Here is a 19776-nt window from a genome sequence, read left to right on the forward strand (position 1 = left end):
TTCAATTGCGATAAATTTGTTCTTTAATTGTGAGTTCTCCTTTTTATTGTCTTCCCCCCTTTTTCCTCACTCACAGCAAAGAACAGTGCCTGTCAGGCTCCTATGCCTTCCCCGACCAAAATTTGTAATTACACCCTGAAACGAGATGAACCCGCTTGATATTATATGGGAACCCTTCCTCTGGCTTGGATGTATATTACCGGTATCCTCGTTTCATTCTCAGAACGCGAAAAAACAATGGAATAATGGCAGCTATTTGACTGTTCAGCTTCACTGTTGAATGGAACTATTTATTTTTGACTATTTTACAAAATAAAACTTGAAAATTTTTCTTGACTTATGTTGTTATTGGGCCCTCTTGATATGGAAGACTTATTTAAGATGCCCACTAAACTTCTCACGTATTACTAAACGTTTCTTTCTCAGAATTGCGATTTGATGGGCGTGTTTTTGCATTGTATTGTATTATATATATTTTTTATTTTTGATACCTGTATTCATTTTAACAAAATGACTGGTTTTCCTTGACAAGGGTTGCATGTGTGGCAATTGTCACGAACAACATCTATGAAAAATAAATGACCAACATTATGAAAACAAGAAATTTTGGCAACTCTTTTGCTTTCAATTCACGCCTAGATTAAGTGGACCCTCGAAAAGTTCCATTCTTAACCACGTAACTACAAGAAGATACTGTGAGTATGTTGCTGTTTGTATGCCGTAACTATGACTTTTATTTCCCACGCTTCTACCGGTATTTCTACAAACTTAACCCTTGAAATGTACCTTTCCTGGCAATTTATGTTTGTAAACTTCATGGTGAGGTATACTTGATCAGCAATCGGTGTCCAGCGTTTTTTGACTTTTTGTTTTGCCTTTTTTTCAGTATATATAGTCGTGTGGATAAAAGTTTATTAAACGCCCTAATACCATGACTTATCAAGTCAGTTCTAGACAAACGCTCAATTTTTCCTGATCATAAGTATTCGAGCTTCCCATTGAAGATATATTAAGCAACTACTCAATTTTAGATTTTGAAAGCTCAAAGAAGCTGAGCTGGTTGATTTACTAATTCTTTGGCGGCTATCATCAGTATGTTATTCAGTAGTTCCAATATTACATTGCACGAAGTTGATTCATATGTTCAATTTATTTTGAACCGGCAGGGCATTTCAGATTAAACAGTGAAGTGATTCACTGAATGTCGGCATAGTTTTAGTCGATCATAACTGAGACGATCCTGAGTTTTTTACATTTTGCATGTTTTTTCTTTCGCAGAATAGTAAGAAAATTATCCACAAATGAAACATGAAGTTGGCATCAAAGGAAGAATATCTTAAATCAACTGCACCAAGAATATTTGCAATCTCTCAGAACCACTGATATGTGTACTTTCCTTGCTGTGCCAGGCCCAGACCACAATGACTTTACTCCATGTTATATTTCTTGGAAATTTGATTTTGCTCTCTGACACTAAACAGTCGATTGAAACTGAGAGGATGAACTACAGGAAAAATGCTGTTGATTTCAAACTAAACTGGTGCAAAATGCGCATGCACAGATACGACTGGAAGAATACTATTGGACAATGTTTGAGGCATGTGCCGTGGGAGGACGCACAACCGCTGGACGAGAGCCTTCGAACGCAGGCTCGTAAAAGTTACGTTAAGCACATGGATATTAGACCAGCGGGATTTTTCAGCAAGATTTACATTCAGTCAGTGTCAGCAGAAAACAAAAACAAAACAATCGGAGGCGATTCCTGGCGTGTCGATATTCGAGGACCATCTAACATGGCTGCGACTGTATATGATAAGAACAACGGACTATACGAGGCCGTGTTTTTACCAGATGAGCCTGGGTCCTATTGGGCTGAGATTGTCCTTGATTATTCTTTATGCGAGGGTTTTAAAGATCCTCCTTTGGACTGGTTTATACGAGGTAAAACGTAATTAATCGGCTTGTGCCGACACACAAACAATCAGATTTCTCTTAAAGGGCACCTCTGGAAGACACATCTCCGAAGAGATGGTCTCTTTTTTTTTGGCTCATAAGGCGAATATCTCTCAAGATGGAAACTTATTGTCGGAAACAATGGTACCCCTTGGACAGAGTTGTCTTTTTCGCTCGTTTAGTTAAAACTTAAAATTGACCTTTTCAAGCCTCAATAGAAGTCAAACTGGCCAGTCGAGATGCATGATTTTAGCTGCAAATTAAATTGTCTTCAGGATAGTCATAAGTTCCTAAGATTTTTCGGCGTTTGAAAGTATTAATTTCCTGATTCGTGGCCGAATGACCTTTGGATAAAATCTAGTTAAAGGCTACTAAACCATCTTATAATTATTGAAATAGTCAGCGAAAACGCGTTCACGGTGACTTAATTAACTTGATGAATACCTCAGAGATTTTGATTTTCAAATCACTTGACATTTTGCAAACCAGAAGTACCGCATTTTTATTCGTCGCCAGGACTTTGCATGCACCGACATCTCCTACCTAGTGAAACTTTTACCTATAAAATCTCTCAGACATTATGAGCTTGAACTTATTTCATCGAACTGTTACAGTCACCTAAGAAAAGGAATCATTTAAAACTAAAAGCTTATTTTTCTTTTGTTTACAAAATAAACGTGCTCTGTCCCAGTTGCTAATGGAAATCTGATTCAGAATTTTAGAGACAGATGACATTTTTGTTACCTAACAACCTAAATGCAAAACTCTTGATCACCTGTTCGCTGATCTAAAGCTGTATCTTTTCCCAGGCTGTCGGCACGGTTCATTTCAGCCTCAGGGGAGCCTGGGTAACAGAACTCATGATTTCTTGCAGGAGCTTCTGGCTGGCGGAAAAATTACGTTTACTGTTCCCGCGTCACCAGCGACCTTCACCAAAGGTGATCCTTGACAGTGATATAGTTAGGCTAATAAAATGTAAAAGGTACTAAGAGTTTCGGTCCTATTGACCTGATATCGCAGTCACATGAAGTCAAGTTTCTGTACTAGATTTTGGAATGCAGGCTCTCATTAGTTCCTGTGATGATGATGCAGGTTCAGGCAGATAAGTCTAGAAAAGTCTAAAAAATGCGATTAGGGAGGTGGGCATACAGCTCAAGAACGAATCCAATTTCAGAGTCTGCTTTCTAGTAATATCAACTTGCTTTATTAATTGTGTTTTTTTTCCCTTAGAACTGAACGGATTCAAAGCCGTAAGCCAAACAGCGTGTCGAGAGAATTGCAATCTACTTGTTGACGGTTATGGAACATGGGCAGGAGAGCAATGGAGAGCATATCAAACAGGTACACTGAAATTAACCCATGATCAGGCTTCTATTTAGCCGCCATAATTGGCTAATATGCCTACATAAAGTAATCTCCAAGGGAATCGAGAAAAGCTGCGAAAAATGGAACCTCTGTAAGCATTATTTTCAATACCTCATTCTGGTATACCAGCCCCTGGTATACCCTATGATTGGTCAGTCTTCAACCTCGTCCCCAGGGCGCTTTTCCCTGGCTTTGGGGACGAGGTTGGTCAGTCTTGACAGTTTACGTTAACAGCTCAAGTCAATCACTTGACCTCGAGCGGACAGAGTGAAACTAACACGTTGAGCGTGTGAAACCTTTCCATAGGGCACATTTTGACATTTTGAAGGCAGGAAGGGTGGAAGGGTGGTGGGGGCGGGGGGGGTGGGGGAGTAAGGTATTTGAAGAGATTGGTTGGTAGAGTGACTGCCTTCGATTGAAAGTCGCTGCATGGCTTGATATCCCTGCTGAACCACGCCAATAGCGCCCTTTAAAGATAAGGGGTTTTCCTGCTTAGGCATGACTAATATTTCAACACAAAGGTAAAGTGACACTCGCTGAAATAGTACAGTCTAGGAATGAACTGAGAACGAATAAAATATGCAAAGGTAAATTTCCTTCTGCCCTCTTTGAATGACAGATGCCACTGTAACTCAGCAAAGAAAACAAAAAAAACAAACAAATTGCCCTTGTTCCAGTCCTTTTTGCCGTCTAGGAGCATTGGAGGAAGAAAATATTGTAGAGAGGTCGATTTCTGACAACCGAAAATTGTATTTCATCATTTACAGGTCCTCCTTTGGGTCTTAGGAAATCAGGCCATCTACAGGGCCGCGGTGTATTATGGGTTTACGGTGATTCTCTCAACCGGTACTTTTTTCAGTCCATTTTACAACGTCCCCTCTGCTGGCAGGTGTTTCGCGCCTGTTATCACACCATGTTATGGGTGTATGTGTTGACACAGACCGCCAAGGATGAAATGGACTTGATGTTTGGCAAGAGACCTATTAACATTCCCAGGATTCTTTACGAGCTACAGACCGTGGTCACGCGCTCAGACATGGATCAGGACAGCGCGCTAATTTTAAATGCCGGCGTGCATTTGTTAAAGAGCGCCAGTTTCTACGTTTATCAAAAAATAATCAATGGATTAATTGGCGTGCTGAAGCGGCATTATCGAGGTACTGTTATTTGGAAGAGCACCACTGCAATCCACGATCAGAGAGAACTGTACAGCGGCTGCTTCCGGAGATTTCATACCGAACAGGTAAGCTTGCAATGACAGGTACTGCCACAGGCGTCCCAGGTTTTATTGGACATATGATCTCTCACGTGACCGATAGGAGCAGACGACTGAGGAAGACGTGTACGTGATAACGTCGAAATGCCAGTTTCGTTTGCCTTGAATTTTAGCCCACACGATAAAAGGCTTAAAACAAAGGAACATAAAGGTGATCAAATTCAACGGCAAAATTACTAAAAAAGAATTAACTAGGTCAAATTAAAACAATCAGCATGATAAATAAATCCGACCACCCGAAAGAAATATTGAACCGAATGACGTTATCTGTGATTGAAAAATCGAACAAGTATCAAATACTCAGAAAAACATACAAGCGCCAAAGAAAGAGAAACCGGCAGTGGACATGAGAAGAGCTAGTCCAAGATAGTAACAAAATGCGCGGGAAACTAGGGCGAAGGCAAGAAACCACTTCCAGCTGCGGGACAACACTAAGTCAATGATCGATTGATTTTTATGTTTTTGTGGTTATTTTGAAATTCATTGAAACTATTTATTTAATATCTCTTAAGGATATTTATCTTCTATGTAAGCGGTGATATAAACGTTGTCATGTCTAGTAAATACTCACTCAAATTTTAAACACATGATATCTCTGTCTCCGAATCAAATTAACAAAGTCGGTTGAATATCGGCTTCACGTTCAAATTATTTGTTTCGTTTCCTTTTTATCAGCGTGTACAGCTTTTCAACTCTTACGCAAACTGGGTGATGTGCAAGGCCGGATTCATGGTACTTGATGTGTACCCGGTTTCGAGCTCCTACCCAGGAGGGACCCTGGATGGCGTACACTACAGGGACACAGTATTTAATCCAGCGGCTGATGCGATAGAGAGATACTTTCAGACTTAAGCTAGGGGCCCTTCTCAAGGTAGCAAAGTTCCACAGCAAAAAGGTGAAATAACAGAGAACTTCAATGAGTCGATTGTTTCAAGCAGTTGTGTCATGGCGGAGAGAAATCCCAGGCAGTTCATAAGTTGGCGCGGAGTCCGATCAGCAACGGAAGAAACGCAAGAAATTCCAACACATAATATATGGAAAAAACATGTTCCCTTTTCCTACTATTTTCTAGTAAATAGAGTTACAGGGAGAGTAGTCAGGGGATTTTTAAAAAGAGCAGCAAAAAACTATGTGTATGTAATTTTTCTGACGTATCTTAAAACTACCGTAAGCCCGGTTCTAAGATTTCCAAATCAAATGCGAACAAATTCAAAATGAGCTGAACCACACGCCACGAAAAATACTTGCTTGACAGCGGTATACAACAGGTTACTTTTGCTTTAAACATTCCCGTTGATCTTCTTCATTCTAGACATTTTCGACTCAAAAAGGTTGGTTTTGTGACGTATTAAGGAATTTGTTTCCGAAAGGTTCAACACTTTCACGGTTTTTGACATAATTCTCACTGAAAAGAAGACACTCATCATTGAGAGTCAAATAAACGAGTTTCTTCAGTTTTTATGTTAACCTAGCACTGCACCTCGATAAAACCTTTTGACTGAAAAAAACAATGTCACCATCATTCTTTTTTTCAAGCATTTCAAACTTTTAAGATAAAAATCAACAGGATTTCCCAACATCAACCAACTAACCAAAGAAGTGCTACAAAAGAAAAAACTTTACGCGCGAAAGCCTTAAAACACAAACCAAAAGATACCCAATAAAACATTGCAATTTAAAAGAGTAATAGACTTTTCTAGGAAACAGCCTTTAGATCTGATTTCCGATTCGACGGTGCTTTTTAGATAGGGCTCTTCTTCGCTTGTCAGTTGGTCGGGGTAGCGTTGCAACAAATCAAGAACTACTCCATTGGTCCAGCCAAAGCCAACCTGGATCGTATACTCACCCCCTCCCCCTGGGGCACCATGCACGCTAACATTGTACTTCTCGAACATGTGTCCCGTCGTGGCCCAAGCCTTGTAGGTTGTAGTAATCCATTTCTGGGCGAAATTAAAGGCTTCCTGCCTTACTTCTTTACTGGTAGACTGAGCAAGACCGGCTATCAGCATATGCTGCAGCGGGGGCCACGCATTTGGGAAATCCCACTGCTGTCCGGAGGCGAAAAGGGAAGTCGGAAATCCCCCAGGGAAATTGAGAACCTGCACGCGCTTGAGTGTACGGAGTACATCTTTCTCTCGGGTCTCGTCTCCCTGGTGAACTCCAGCCCAAAGTGGTACAACACTTGCGGCGTAAAAATCTTCCTGCTTGCTTTTCAACTGACGATCGTAATCAAGCCATATCTTTCTTCTTTCATCCCAAAGAACAGCTTCAATGGCCACTCGACGAGCTTCTGCGTAATTTTCATACTCGTCTGCCTTTTGCTTACTACCCGCGAGGCGCGAGAATTTCTCTAGAAGCTTTTCGCAGTAGAATAGAACACTGTTCAAATCCGTTGGTAGTATCTGGCGTGTCCGCATGCTGCTCATTGATCCCTTCCCGGGACCCGTGCCGTTATACCATCGAGTTGAAAAATCCCACCCACTCTCAGCTGCAGACGCTATGTCTTGGTACAGAGTCGGTTTTTCAGCGTCTGATACTGTCTGAGCTGTGTGAACATCTTCATAGTAAGACTCCGGTCTTGGAGTATCCATATCAGCGGCGTAAATAGACAGGCTGTACTTTTTGCCTGGGGACATCTCTATTTCAACCGTGCGGAGTTGTCTCCAAAATTGGTATTCTTTCTCCAGATCATTTAGAACTGATTTAACGTAGTCGGTATCACCAGTGTGTTTAAGGTACAATTCTACGATAGGGATCAGAAAAGGAGGTTGGCTCCGATTCGTGTAATAAATTCGTCCACCGTTTGGGACAAAACCGTAAGTTTTCACCAAATGAATAAAGTTGTCAATCATTCCTTTGACCGTGTCCTTCATGCCGCATATTAGCAAACCCCGGACGACCCAGTACGAGTCCCAGTAGTAATACTCCCGAAACCTTCCTCCCGGGACTATAAATGGATTCGGAACCACAATAAGAGATGATCGTGCCGGATCTTTTCTTGCTTCATGGCTGATATTTCTTCCGAGTTTCTTCCACAGTCCATTAAGCTTTAAGGCGAAATTCCTCAGATTAGCGTCTTTTATTTGATCGATTAACATGGGATATTCCACCCAGTCTGGCGGGGACCATTCCTCCAGATCATGTCCTACGGGATGAAAATTTTCCGAAACAAATTTGATCACTTGCTCTCTTGTGAGGTTCGAAGGAAGAGCTTTGAAAGATTGCAACACAGCTTCCTCATCTTTCTGCAATCGCATGTCAACGAATGTTTTAGAATCGTTGAAAATGCGAGCCATTTGAACTTTTCGTAGAAGGTCACCCCGACAGAAGATCTTGTTACTGCACGCTGGTTTTTCAGATTCCACGCGATTTAGAGCAAAAATGAGTTGCAGTAGGAAGAGCAAGCATTTGTATGTCTCCATCTTCTGTAAATCCTGGTCAGGGTCATACGAATCACGTGAGCCAGGAGATGAGTGATACGAAGCAAATCAAGCTCCGTCACGCGTTCCTTTTCCACGTTAGTTGGGAAGGATTGTGTGACGAGCTAAAAGAACGTCTGCCTGGTAGGTTAGGAGGAGAGCCAAGAAATTGTGAAAAAGTGCATGTACGTAAATTACCAGACCACATGCACAGCACCCATTCTGCTCGATGTGAATTGTCTAGAGGGTGAGGCTTTTTAGAAATGTCACGCTGTAACGCACTCTGCAAATTGAAGTAACCAAGTCAAACCGTAAAATTGATTGGATTTTGAGAGTCTTTTGATAGATTGTAAACACACAATGGTCACTGCAGTAATCGCCAGTCATTTTTCTCTTTGCTGGTGCACTTGACGATCTGTTATTTCCGGTTCCGCTTTCTCTGACGGTGCATGCGCAAATGTGTGTTATTGGTTCGTACTCGTGGCAATATGGCGGACGCTGAACGTAGCAGTGAAATTGCCGAAAATTCTCACGAGTTGACCATTACTGAAGAACAGAATACCTCTATCGAGGAAAACGAAAAACCAGAGAAAGAAGCTAAAGAAGAACCTTATAATTACGGGTATTCGTTACCGGAATATTACAAACTTTGCCTGCAGTATTACCACAAAGGTACGTGTCACTTCATCACGGTTTCAATTCTTTCCTGAAACTTTCAAATAGTTTTTACTTGTTCCTGCTGACTTGAGTTTTTCGTGGAGTATTTCCGCTACCTTTTCGTTACAGAAATTTATGATGACTTTGTCTGGTTAAAATTTCATCGCTTATAAACTTTCTGTTGGATTTGCATTGCAAGACCACAGATTTGATTATGTTTTATCTGTCACTCATTAGTATTATACAGTACTTCACCAAATCAGTTTAGGCTACTGGTAATTTCTTTTGGAATTCAAAGACAAGGTAGTATTTTGTGATATTGCATCTGAGAAATACAAAATCACCTTGCTCTGTTACAAAACTGATTTGTTTGTACTTGAAGAAGGAAAACTATATGTTTGACTGTATATTTTGTATTTTATGCAACATAACACTGTACACTGTTTTAGGAGTATCCCTATTAAAGTATAACTTGATCAAACTGTAACACGAATTATAAACCACTAACTGGCATGGGGCAAACTAGTTACAGCAGGGGTATTCTGCAGAATGCTGAATATTAATGCCAAATGACTCTGAAGTTTAGTGGTTAGGGTTAGGAAACTCAGTGAATCAGGTTCCATTTAGAGTCATTATACCGGGAAAATTGACCTCAAACTTGATTCATTCAGTTTTTCTAACCCTAATCACTAAACTTCAGAGCATTTGGCGTTCTGCATTCTGCATTCTGCATTCTGCATTCAGCATTATGCCGAACCAGTAAGCCCAAGAAAACAGCTGACTGGACATTTTATGATGCTATGGCTGGTTGCCCTGTGAAATGATGTCTGGGGAATGAATGCAGAAATAGGCCATTTTCAAGTTCCAAAACCTCTAACTTTCAGAACAAGGCTGAGTAAAAAACTTTTTTTGGAATAATGAGTTTCATTTGCATCAGAATAAAAAAGTCATTTTTTTATCCATGGCTTTGCACTTAGCCTGGCTTTGAAACAGAGGCTAGGGCCAACCTGGAAGTGACCTAATTCTATACTGTGAGATTGGCATAGTACTAGTCTTTTGATTGGTTGAATCAAATTTTCAGCCAATCAGAAGCACAACCCAGACCTGGGTAGTGACCATATCATCAGTGGTGGCATCATGAGATGTTAGCTGTTTTCTCAGGATAAAAGCCAGTTGAAATCCTTAAAATGTATTTAAAATCATAATCTGTGAGCAATAATAAACATGTGGTCGAAATTAAATTTCATGCATGTGCGGTAGCAGTGGACACTTAGAAAAATTACTGCGATATTTGGTAGAAATCTTATCAATTTGCGTGTCTGTACAACATATTTGAAACTTATCTCAGCTACTGGGGCTATTTACCCGTACCTCTAGGCAGAAACAGTGCATCTTAAGGTCACTAATAAGCTGAAATTTATGGCCATTGTCTGACAAAAATAGTCATACAGCTTACAATACAGGGAGTAAGCAACTACTATATATGTATTAATTTTGTTATTACTTAAATTTACTTAAAATTAGTAAGTAACTTTTCACAATTGCTTCAGTACTGTTTCTTAAATTCTTGAATCATCCTTTCTTTGTAGAAAAACAAATAATAAAGCTAACATATGATGAGAAAGTTCAGTTGACGGCATATTGGAAGCAAATTTCTAGTGGACCTTATGATCCTGAAAAATACCCTGATGTTGGCTATTTTGATGTTATTGGTAATGATAGAAGGTAACAATTATTGATTTCTTTTCCAGTCAGTACAATCAACCTAATTAGTTTCACATTAAGGTCCTCTTGGATATTTGTTGTTTATGTCATCAGTCCTATTGTTTTTTAAAGTACACATAGAATACTGGATAGAAAGTGCACACGTACGGTGTTTACATGAGTTGTTGACGTATCTATCATTGAAAGAATGAGCACAGTGAATGGGTGAGATTTTTGATACAAAACAATGAGTGCACAAATACCATACAAAGCACTTTTTTGTGGTGTGGTGTTTATTATATTGAGACATACATGTATCATTTTTTTCACATGCAGAAAATATTGTTCACCCCTCTAATTAGCTAGAACTCATTTGCATATGAAAATTTACAATCTTTTCAGTGAGAATATCTCAGTATCTAACAAAGTAGTTATGTATTTCACTTTGCTGTGCAATTGTTGAGTTATAACAGTTACTGTAAGTTACAGATGGTTTCAATACATTTGTTGGCTGCTGTCATTGGTCGAAGCTATTACAGTCTAATCTGTGACTAAACAGATACAATCATGGCAAAATTAGGAATGTAAATAACTCTTGTACATGTGGGTAGAAGACTGACAAAACGGGTTAAAGTAGGTGGCAACAATGCAAAAACAGAAAGCTTTCAGTTGTTAATCACAGCAAAATGCCACAGCTCCAATATGTGTTGGGTCTTCTTAAAAGCCCTACAAAATGGGAGCTATATTGTATCCTTTTATTAATAATGTTTGATTATAGCGCATTTGAATATATTTATATAGAAGTTTTCGCCTTATAAGTTTTTGAAATTAAATTAATTGATTAATTTAATTCAATAATAGGAGAGCTTGGGAGAGTCTAGGGACCATGCAGCCAAGAGAAGCTATGAAAAAGTTTTGTTCTTTGCTGGGTACATGCTCACCTGAGTTGGGACCCTGGATGGAAGCACAGCAGAAAGAAAAAGAAGAGAAGGAAAGACTGAGAAGAGAGGAAGAGGAAAGGTTAAGAAGAGAAGCAGAAGAAGAAGCAGAACGTGAAAGACAGAGATTATTAGCAGAAGAAATGAGGAGACAAGCTGAAGAAGAAGAAAGGTAAGTTCCATACTGCAATGCTTGTTTTGTTTTCACTCCCACAGCCAAGTATTGTAGGCCTAAAGTACCTGAACATGTAACTTTTGAGTGGACAGTACAGTGTGAAACTTTAATTTTTGTATTTCATCTGTTTTAGTTTAGAAATGATAACTGTCATTTATTATGCTTGTACTACATTGTAGTTTGTATGATTTAAAGGGGCTGTGTCACGGCAGTCCAGTTCATTTTGTTTAACTTTGCCAATTCCTTTCCCTCAATTGCTATGGAACTTAAAGTAAGCAAAGAGATTAGATGTAAATGACAAAATCAGAGATCTGAGACAAACAAATATGTCTCCTAAGCATTATTTTTGAAGTTGCAAGCAGCAGAGATCAACTTTGAAAAACTGTAAGGCTGAACAGTTTTCAAAAACCCCAATTTCAATCCATTTCAATCTTCTTCAGTTTTGCCCATCCGTGGCATCTGTTGTTTCTGTTATGTTATTTTAACCTTCCTTTAAAGTTTTAAGCGGTTACTTTTATGTTTCTCTTAATTTAAAGGGCATTTTGTAATTTCCTAATTTGGCTGAATTTCGTGACACAGCTCCTTTAAGAAACACTGTTTTTGTGTGGGTTTGTCCCAAGTGTTTCATTACACACCTGGTAAGAGGGGAGAGGAATGGGCAGTTAAATTTCTTTTCTCCCTCCTCCCTAATTTTTTCGGCCGTTTCTCCCTCCTCCCTGATTTTTCACCTTTCTCCCTGATAAGTCTTTTAAGAGGCTTATTTTACTTGCTACTTCACCGCGCTGCCTCGTTTCCACGTGTCTTAAAGGAAGGTAAACATATGAAACATGTTTGTCATGTTGTTGTATCTCGTTCTTCCCATACTACCTTTCGGTTTTTGTCATGTAAGCTTGAAGCTTTGATATTTACAACATTTATTTTAACTGCAGTATAAAGGTCAGAATAGTTACTCACAACTACCTGCTACTACTTACTACTACTAAATCAATCTATGCATCAGGTGTAATTCACTGAACTTGTAGAGTTTATTTCAAATTGCTGGGTGTTGATTCTTCTGGTGTTTCAGCGTTAGGTCATAAACCATGCAGCGTTAATTTTAGCCTTATACTACTACTTCTACTAGTACTACTACTAATAATAAACAAGGAAGGAGACTTACGAGATTCAATTTCAAAACAATCTTCAGTAATGCCGTAAACGACTTTCACATGAAAATAACATTCACTCACCTTGATTCTCAAAAACTCCGAAAACTTCAGATTCGCGAAAACCGACGCTAAACAAAAGAAGTAACAAAAGCCTGGAATATCAATGCTCGTCCAAGACTGGGTACGGTGTACAAATGATGACCTCACAAGACTCACAAGAGGAGGGCAAGAAATTGTTGAGACTACTTGCAAGAGCTCTTACATACACTTTAACTTGCAGTTCGTGGCCAAAGCTACCCTCATCTGTGAGTCAGTAAGGTCCTTGAATTAAGAGCTACTAAGGCCTTAAACATTCATGTCACAATTTTTCAAAGAACATTCTCCGTCCTCCCTTCTTAAGCTGGTTCTCCCGTCTCCTTATTTTTTTGCCTCCTTTCTCCCTCCTCCCTAAACCATTCCTCTCCCCTCTGGTAAGCCCGGATAGTGATGTGCCCCTGGAACCCTGGAAACCCTTGCCTATACCAAATTGTGCTACCCTAATCTAGACTAAACTTCTAAAACCTCTCCCTATCCTAGTATGGCTATTTTCCAGAAACTACCGAGGTCAACACTCTCCTTGGTATTAAACTGAGTTGCAGGTAAATTTAAGTTGCTGATTTCAATTTTTTTAAGTGTCAATACTTGGTTTTTCTAGTCTGGAGTAAAATCTTCAACCAATTGATCAGTTTCTTGGAAAAAAAATACTCTATTCTAGACCCAAACTCTCTGATTTTAAACCTCTATCCCAGACTAAACTGCTTGAAAACCATACCCTCCTAAGTGGCACCCATCTATGGCTGGACCCCGGCTAGTAATTTCCCTGTCAGAATTTATGGCAGCTTGCTGCAGGACAAGTTGTCTGAAAAGAAGGCCTTGAACTTTGTTGAATTGATGTTTTTTCAGGAGAAAGCAGGAAGAAATAATGCAACAACAAGAGCGAGAGCAAATTCTTCAACAGCAACAGCAGGAACGGTTACAACAACAGCAGCATCAACAGTCTCCAGGACAACAGGTACATGTATAGTAAGGCCTCGTCCACACTCGAATCTGGATTTTTTGGAAACGGCATATTTTTTTGGATCATGAATCAGCCAACCAGTGAATCGGCCTACCCAAACCACACCTTTCTGAAACCACTCTCCAGAGCAGTTTAAGGTCTAGTCCAGATAGATCCGGGTGAAAAAATACGCAGTTTCAAAAATGTCAAGATTTGTGTGGATGAGACTTAAAGATTGTTGTCTCTAGAGCCTACATATGTATGTAACCCTCCCCTTTCAGGGGACCTGCCATTGCTGCTTTATCTCTAAGCCTTCTGAGCCTGTTTTGAGTCAAACCCCGCTTTACATTGTATGGACACCTGCTTAATACGGACACCTCATTATTATGGACACCCACTTAATACAGACACCTCATTATTATGGATGCCCGCTTAATATGGACACCTCATTATTATGGACACCCCCTTAATACGGACACCTCATTGTTATGGATGATTGCTTAATACGGACACCTCATTATTATGGACACCCCCTTAATACGGACACCTCATTATTATGGATGCCCGCTTAATACGGACACCTCATTATTATGGACACCTGCTTAATATGGACACCTCATTATTATGGACACCCGCTTAATACGGACACCTCATTATTATGGACACCCACTTAATACAGGCACCTTATTATTATGGACACCCACTTAATATGGACACCTCATTATTATGGACACCCGCTTAATACAGGCACCTCATTATTATGGACACCCGCTTAATATGGACACCTCATTATTACAGACTGCTTTTTCCTTGGTGAAAGAAAGCCCTTACATTTTCTCTAAATTCGACCGGCTAAATATTATGGACACCCTGCTAATACAGACACTTTCTCTGCCCCCCTATGTGTCCATATTAGGGAGCTTTAACATCGACGACGGCGACGCCAGCGAAAACGTCACTATTAAAACGAATTCTCGTTTTTTCTTTTCTTTTTGCGTTTATTCCAAATTGCTGAAAATTTCAAATGCAGGCCAATGTCCTCGAGTTGGTTTCTTGGGGACCGTACTCAAGTTTAGAAAGAGAAAGAAAAATTCGTAGTCGCTTGTTTACATCCTCCATAAAACGGGAAATTAGGCATTTTCACGTCGTAGTCGTGTAGTGACGGCAAGGAAATGTACAAAAAAGCATGATGCACGTGGAAAGCTGTTGTTTTGCTTAATAAACCAATTGTTTTAACTTGTAGCTGTCGCCGTCGTCGTTGCTAAAGCTCCCTATTGACGGGGTGTGACCGTATACACAATGAAGGAATATAGTAAAATGTTCTTGTAAATAATCTTTAAAAAATCTGCAATGTTGGGTTTCATGTGTGCAGTGCATTTTGGAGTTCCTGTGTTGTGTTCATTTGAGAGACAACAGCTATCAGTGAGAGCGTTAGTTTAAAGAGCTGGGACCAATGATTTGTCCTGGCTATCAGAAATGTAATCCCCGGCTACTTTGGTAGAAACAAGTTACAATAACATCGTAAGACAACCTAACATCTACGGCTTCTTCAGAAAAATAATATTAATAATAATTATTATTGGAAGCCTTTTCCGTTCTTTGTATTGGTATTGTTTTTGTAGGGAAGGAGAAATATTGTTCATGTTTATCAGAATTAATGTTTAATTCATAAGCCTGTGTAGTGTAAAGTTGAAGCTTTATTCCTCTATTTTGCAGCCCAAAACAGTGGCGGTCAATGGTACACCTAGAATAGCACCTGCATCGCTCTGGACACGCCCCAAAGTTCAAGAGTTTATTCAACACGTCAAGTCTGATCCTAGCTCTGTGTTAGTTGTTGGGCGTGGTGAGACAATGACAGTTCGTGTACCCACCCATGAAGGAGGTGAGAGTTTGTAGATAAATTGTGCAATTTTGGTTTTAAATCAAAGATTTCTAAGAGGCGGCAACAAGCTGGTCTGCTTTGGGGGTTAATGTTTCTGGTGGAGGAAGGGCATTGTCAGTGTTAAAATTTAAGGTCCCATAAACATTCAAAAGAAGTGGCCGGAACACCAGTTTCAGTTTCAGCTTCAAATTCAGTTTAATATATGTTTGCTAGAAAAATAAAATCATTCAATACATTGCATACACGAAAAAGAAAAAAAATAGTTGACCGTTAAAGGCGATGTAAATTACTTAAGTAAAAGAACTAGAATTGATACTTTTCTGGGGAGGAAGCTCAAATTGAGCTACCGCAAAGGCAGTAGCAAATTATGGCCGGCCCAATTTTTTTAAACGACCACTTGTAATGAAAAACCATTATTAGTTTTGATGGTTTGTTTTTGTGACACGACATCCAATTTTTGTCTAGGAACATGTCTTTTCTGGGAGTTTGCAACAGAATACTATGATCTTGGCTTCGGCGTCTGTTTTGAATGGTCACAACCGCATACCAAGAATATAACGGTGGCAGTTAATGAATCAGATGAAGATGAATTCGCCGAAGAAGAGAAATCAACGGAAAGCGAGTCCAGTTCCCCGAAGCCGAAAATAGATGAGATACTTCCGGTTGTGCGTAGGCCTTGTAACGAAGAAGTAATAGTTGGTAGTCATATGTACCCAGGTCGTGGCGTGTATCTACTCAAGTTTGATAATTCATATTCACTGTTTAGGTCGAAAACTTTATATTATCGTGTATATTACACTCGATAAATGAGTGAGAACGTTGCTCTGCGGGATGACAAGGAGCATGGAATTTTGATTAAAATACTGGATAAAATTACAGGGAACCCATGGGCACGGAACGTTGTAAGAAAAAGTAATAGTTTCTGTTTTAGGAGTCCCGCTGTTACAAGGCCGTTATGAAACCTGTGATAGAAGCAAATGGTACTTGAAATAAGCAATGGTTATCAATTTGTGCGACTATAATTCATAATTCAGTAAGCTCTTGGCCGGCTCTTGGTGTATTTTTTTGACCAACCTAAGATACTGCAGCTTTGAGAGCTTCGCATCTTAAAGATTAGTTTACCTCGGCTTAATTTATAGATGATAGAGGTTTAATAAGAAAATCTGTTACAAAGACATTTTTATTCTAGAAAAATTGTAAAACAGCATTCGGTTTGTTGCAAAGGTTTGTCATTTGACTGAGTTCATTCAAATTACCCCTTCCTCCCCCGCCTATTCCGCGTTTAACGTTGCCTTGCGCAGTTTGACTTTAGTTTGTTTTAGACTTCTCTCGATCTCGTAAAGACTAGCTAGCGAACATGCACTGTAGAGGACTGCTATGCCAGTAAGAGCCATTGTTATCGTTTTCTGACTATTATTGCTATGTTAATAAAATTCTCCGCACGACAGGCTTTGTTAGCCAATAAGAAAAACAGACAATGTGGCTGCTGTCGTTTGGCCCCATTTTAAAGGGAATCCAGGGCAGTCTTGGATTCTGGATTCCACGTACCTGTATTCCAGGTGCTGGAGTCCAGTATTTGTCAGTAGAACTCGGATTCTGGATTCCAAACATTAGAGAGATTCCGGATTTCTTGAGCTGTATTCCCGATTCCAAAACACAGGATTCCTGATTCCACAAGCAAAATTGTCGTCTTAGTGCACCAAAATACGCGTAGCTCAACATTGGGGAAGGAGAGGTGCACATTTTAATGCGTGAGAATAAAGGTGTGAAGAGTTAATGTAAGAAATTTTCGAGAAAATTCAAGAAAAACGGTTTCTGTTTCAACGATTTGTGGCGAGTATTGTAGGTCTGCAGCAAGATAGGATATTGTTTCAATAAAGTTCTATACTAAAATAATAAGAAGAAACATTTTAATTTACTGTGGAAGGGGTTGTGTAACCGTGTCCGCCCACGTCACACTCTTAAGCAAGGCGTAAGTCAGCGGCATCAATCCCGGTAGAATTAACTCCCAGTAAATAGTGTCGAACTGAAACCGCAACCGGCGGTGGGAGAAGTTGAACGTAAACCATGCAAACATGTCTCAAGTACGTGTAAAACCAGTTATTAACAACTAATAAAAAAAGCCTACAACACTGTCAGTCTATTAACACATACCGTTTGAAAGGTAACAAGAGAAACACAAGGAATTAACTCGAAGATCTATATAAACAAAGATACCGGGACAAAATATTTCAAGGCCTTCGTTTTGTTGACTACAAAGACAGACGTAAATATATGATCATAAGATTAACAACTGGTACTAACAGTGCCGTGAAAAACACGAGGGCGATATTAGCCTGCGTAGCAAGCATAGCAGGCGCTTGGAAGTAATATGCGACAAAAGAACAGAGCGCGCGATGGAGGCTAGGGCGATATGGGCCGTTCTCATGAGCCTGTTTTGTCATAATGGTGTAAACTTCAGGAAAGGTAGCCTGCGAGCAAGCTCTCCATTTGGGGGATATCGTGAACAGTACATGCGCGAGAGGCACGCGAGAGGAGACGCGACTGCGGGGGGCGGCCTCTCGCGGCTTCGCCGCTCGCTCGCGCGTTCTCGCGCGGCTCGCTTCGCTAGCCCAAATAGGAGAGTTTGCTCGCAGGCTACAGGAAAGGCAGCAGAACTCAAGTTAAAGAAACCAAGCAAGCTGCTTTAGGTAGAAAAGGCCAAAGGTCAAACGTTTCTACCAATTTTTAACCATCGAGAGGTCAAAAACGGTCAGCATTAACGGTAAAAGAACACAACTCTGTTCAGATTCCAAGTTTTATTGCACTCTTACAGTGGGCCATTATTGACTTATGTTCCATATAAAGTTTATTATCTAAAAAAGGACTACCGTAAGTCTCAAGAAAATAGAGTAATTGACAATATTAACAAAAGTTTTACAAGATTTATTGTTATGTTATTTTCTCGTTTTGTTATTTTAACTCAAGAAGAAGCTTATGCAAAAAAGTGTGAAATATTACCTCTTTATCCTAGCACATTGGTACTTGCTTGCTTTTTAAAACCAATTCAAAAACATTTAAGGAAGATGATAAAATAACGCAGACTTTCAGTGAAATTCTAAACTATAAAAGATATCACACTATGATACTACTACATGAGAAATTTCTGCAATTTGATTGGCTTAGAGCCGTGGTATTTCAGCTTAATTTGAAATACCTACATGTGAAAATTACAAACCTTCTAAGGGTAGTAGTATAAACAATTAATAGCATGATTTGTACGTGGTATTTGGCATAAATACCACTTGTGATATTTCAAAATTGTCTCAAATTTCACTCGCCTAACGGCTCGTGAAATCACGTATAACAATTTTGAAATATCACTCGTAGTATTTATGCCAAATATCACTACAAATCATGCTATTACCTATACTAATTATACTGTACCAAGGTGAAAATAAACGAGTTTCTTAAAAATAATAATAATAATCAGAAATGTAATAAATATTTGACAATATGTTACAGGGAATGATTCCTTACAATCCGCCAACGTACTTCATTCAGTGGAAGTTCTGATCTAATCCTGTGTTACCACTTGCTTCTCGTTTTGCCTCATCTTGAGGTCGGGGCTTATCATCTTTCATGGCGTCCACGTTTCTTTCCCTTTGTACGAACGCTTGGTCACGTGACACTTCTATAATTAGCACGCCTTTACAGCAGAGGTGTGACTTCAATGAACTGAGGTCTGCGTCATCGGGCAGCAAAATGCGATGCCTGAAATCACGTGAACCATCTTCCTCCGATCTGTGTTCTGCTGTAACCATGAGCTCATAGCCTCGAATCTGGATATTGATTTCTTCTCGTTTAAATCCACGCAGATCGAATTTAACCAGATACTTGTCATCGTTTGCTTTTATTTTATTTTCAACACGTTTGATGCCATTGAGGACTAGAAGACTGCCATCTCTGGTTACATGTGATGTCACTGTTGTGGGATCTACGTCATCCGGGAGCTTAATGATTTTCATGAACTCACTATTCTCAAATCCATCTTCTCCTTCGTATCGATGTTGGCCGTGTAAGATTATCTTTTCGTCTTCAATACAGAGTGAAAGTTCTTCTGGTTTGTACTGGTTCAGTGGCAGCCAAGCAATTATGACTGGGCCCGAATATGTCTTCATTAGTTTCTTCTGCCGAGCCTGTTCATCGCAGAACAGAGCTGTATGTCTCCATAAATCTTGCAA

General features: G+C 39.7%; 4 protein-coding genes across 4 annotated transcripts in view; 2 read left to right on the forward strand and 2 right to left on the reverse strand.

Annotated features, from left to right (window-relative positions):
• Positions 1-586: 586 nt before the first annotated feature.
• Positions 587-5524, forward strand: LOC140944063 (uncharacterized). Its single transcript, XM_073393173.1, has 6 exons — positions 587-695; positions 1279-1941; positions 2763-2891; positions 3184-3294; positions 4086-4561; positions 5270-5524. The coding sequence occupies exons 2-6, from the start codon at positions 1422-1424 to the stop codon at positions 5444-5446; spliced, it is 1413 nt and encodes a 470-aa protein (XP_073249274.1). The 5' UTR covers positions 587-695; positions 1279-1421; the 3' UTR covers positions 5447-5524.
• Positions 5234-8026, reverse strand: LOC140944062 (trehalase-like). Its single transcript, XM_073393172.1, has one exon. It carries the CDS (start codon positions 8014-8016, stop codon positions 6229-6231), a length of 1788 nt encoding a protein of 595 aa, XP_073249273.1. The 5' UTR covers positions 8017-8026; the 3' UTR covers positions 5234-6228.
• Positions 8027-8487: 461 nt separating this feature from the next.
• Positions 8488-16776, forward strand: LOC140942940 (Golgi resident protein GCP60-like). Its single transcript, XM_073391961.1, has 6 exons — positions 8488-8685; positions 10260-10395; positions 11236-11484; positions 13578-13686; positions 15388-15553; positions 16019-16776. Exons 1-6 carry the CDS (start codon positions 8502-8504, stop codon positions 16357-16359), a joined length of 1185 nt encoding a protein of 394 aa, XP_073248062.1. The 5' UTR covers positions 8488-8501; the 3' UTR covers positions 16360-16776.
• A 2084-nt stretch (positions 16777-18860) lies between these two features.
• Positions 18861-19776, reverse strand: part of LOC140942941 (uncharacterized) — a 1677-nt gene continuing 761 nt past the window's right edge. The window contains exon 2 of the mRNA XM_073391962.1: positions 18861-19776. This exon is cut by the window's right edge and continues 43 nt beyond it. Coding sequence (XP_073248063.1) covers positions 19093-19776 — 684 coding nt within the window. The 3' untranslated portion in view covers positions 18861-19092.

The sequence above is a fragment of the Porites lutea genome, chromosome 7 (genome assembly GCF_958299795.1).
Source record: "Porites lutea chromosome 7, jaPorLute2.1, whole genome shotgun sequence".
In the NCBI taxonomy this organism is placed as follows: domain Eukaryota; kingdom Metazoa; phylum Cnidaria; class Anthozoa; order Scleractinia; family Poritidae; genus Porites; species Porites lutea.

Coding starts and splice junctions, on each gene's coding strand:
- LOC140944062 (XM_073393172.1), bottom strand. CDS start 8,016: ATGGAGACATACAAATGCTTGCTCTTCCTACTGCAACTCATTTTTGCT.
- LOC140944063 (XM_073393173.1), top strand. CDS start 1,422: ATGACTTTACTCCATGTTATATTTCTTGGAAATTTGATTTTGCTCTCT. Junction 2,892..3,183: donor ACCAGCGACCTTCACCAAAG/GTGATCCTTGAC, acceptor TTTTTCCCTTAG/AACTGAACGGATTCAAAGCC. Junction 4,562..5,269: donor GGAGATTTCATACCGAACAG/GTAAGCTTGCAA, acceptor CCTTTTTATCAG/CGTGTACAGCTTTTCAACTC.
- LOC140942940 (XM_073391961.1), top strand. CDS start 8,502: ATGGCGGACGCTGAACGTAGCAGTGAAATTGCCGAAAATTCTCACGAG. Junction 8,686..10,259: donor CCTGCAGTATTACCACAAAG/GTACGTGTCACT, acceptor CTTTCTTTGTAG/AAAAACAAATAATAAAGCTA. Junction 11,485..13,577: donor CAAGCTGAAGAAGAAGAAAG/GTAAGTTCCATA, acceptor ATGTTTTTTCAG/GAGAAAGCAGGAAGAAATAA.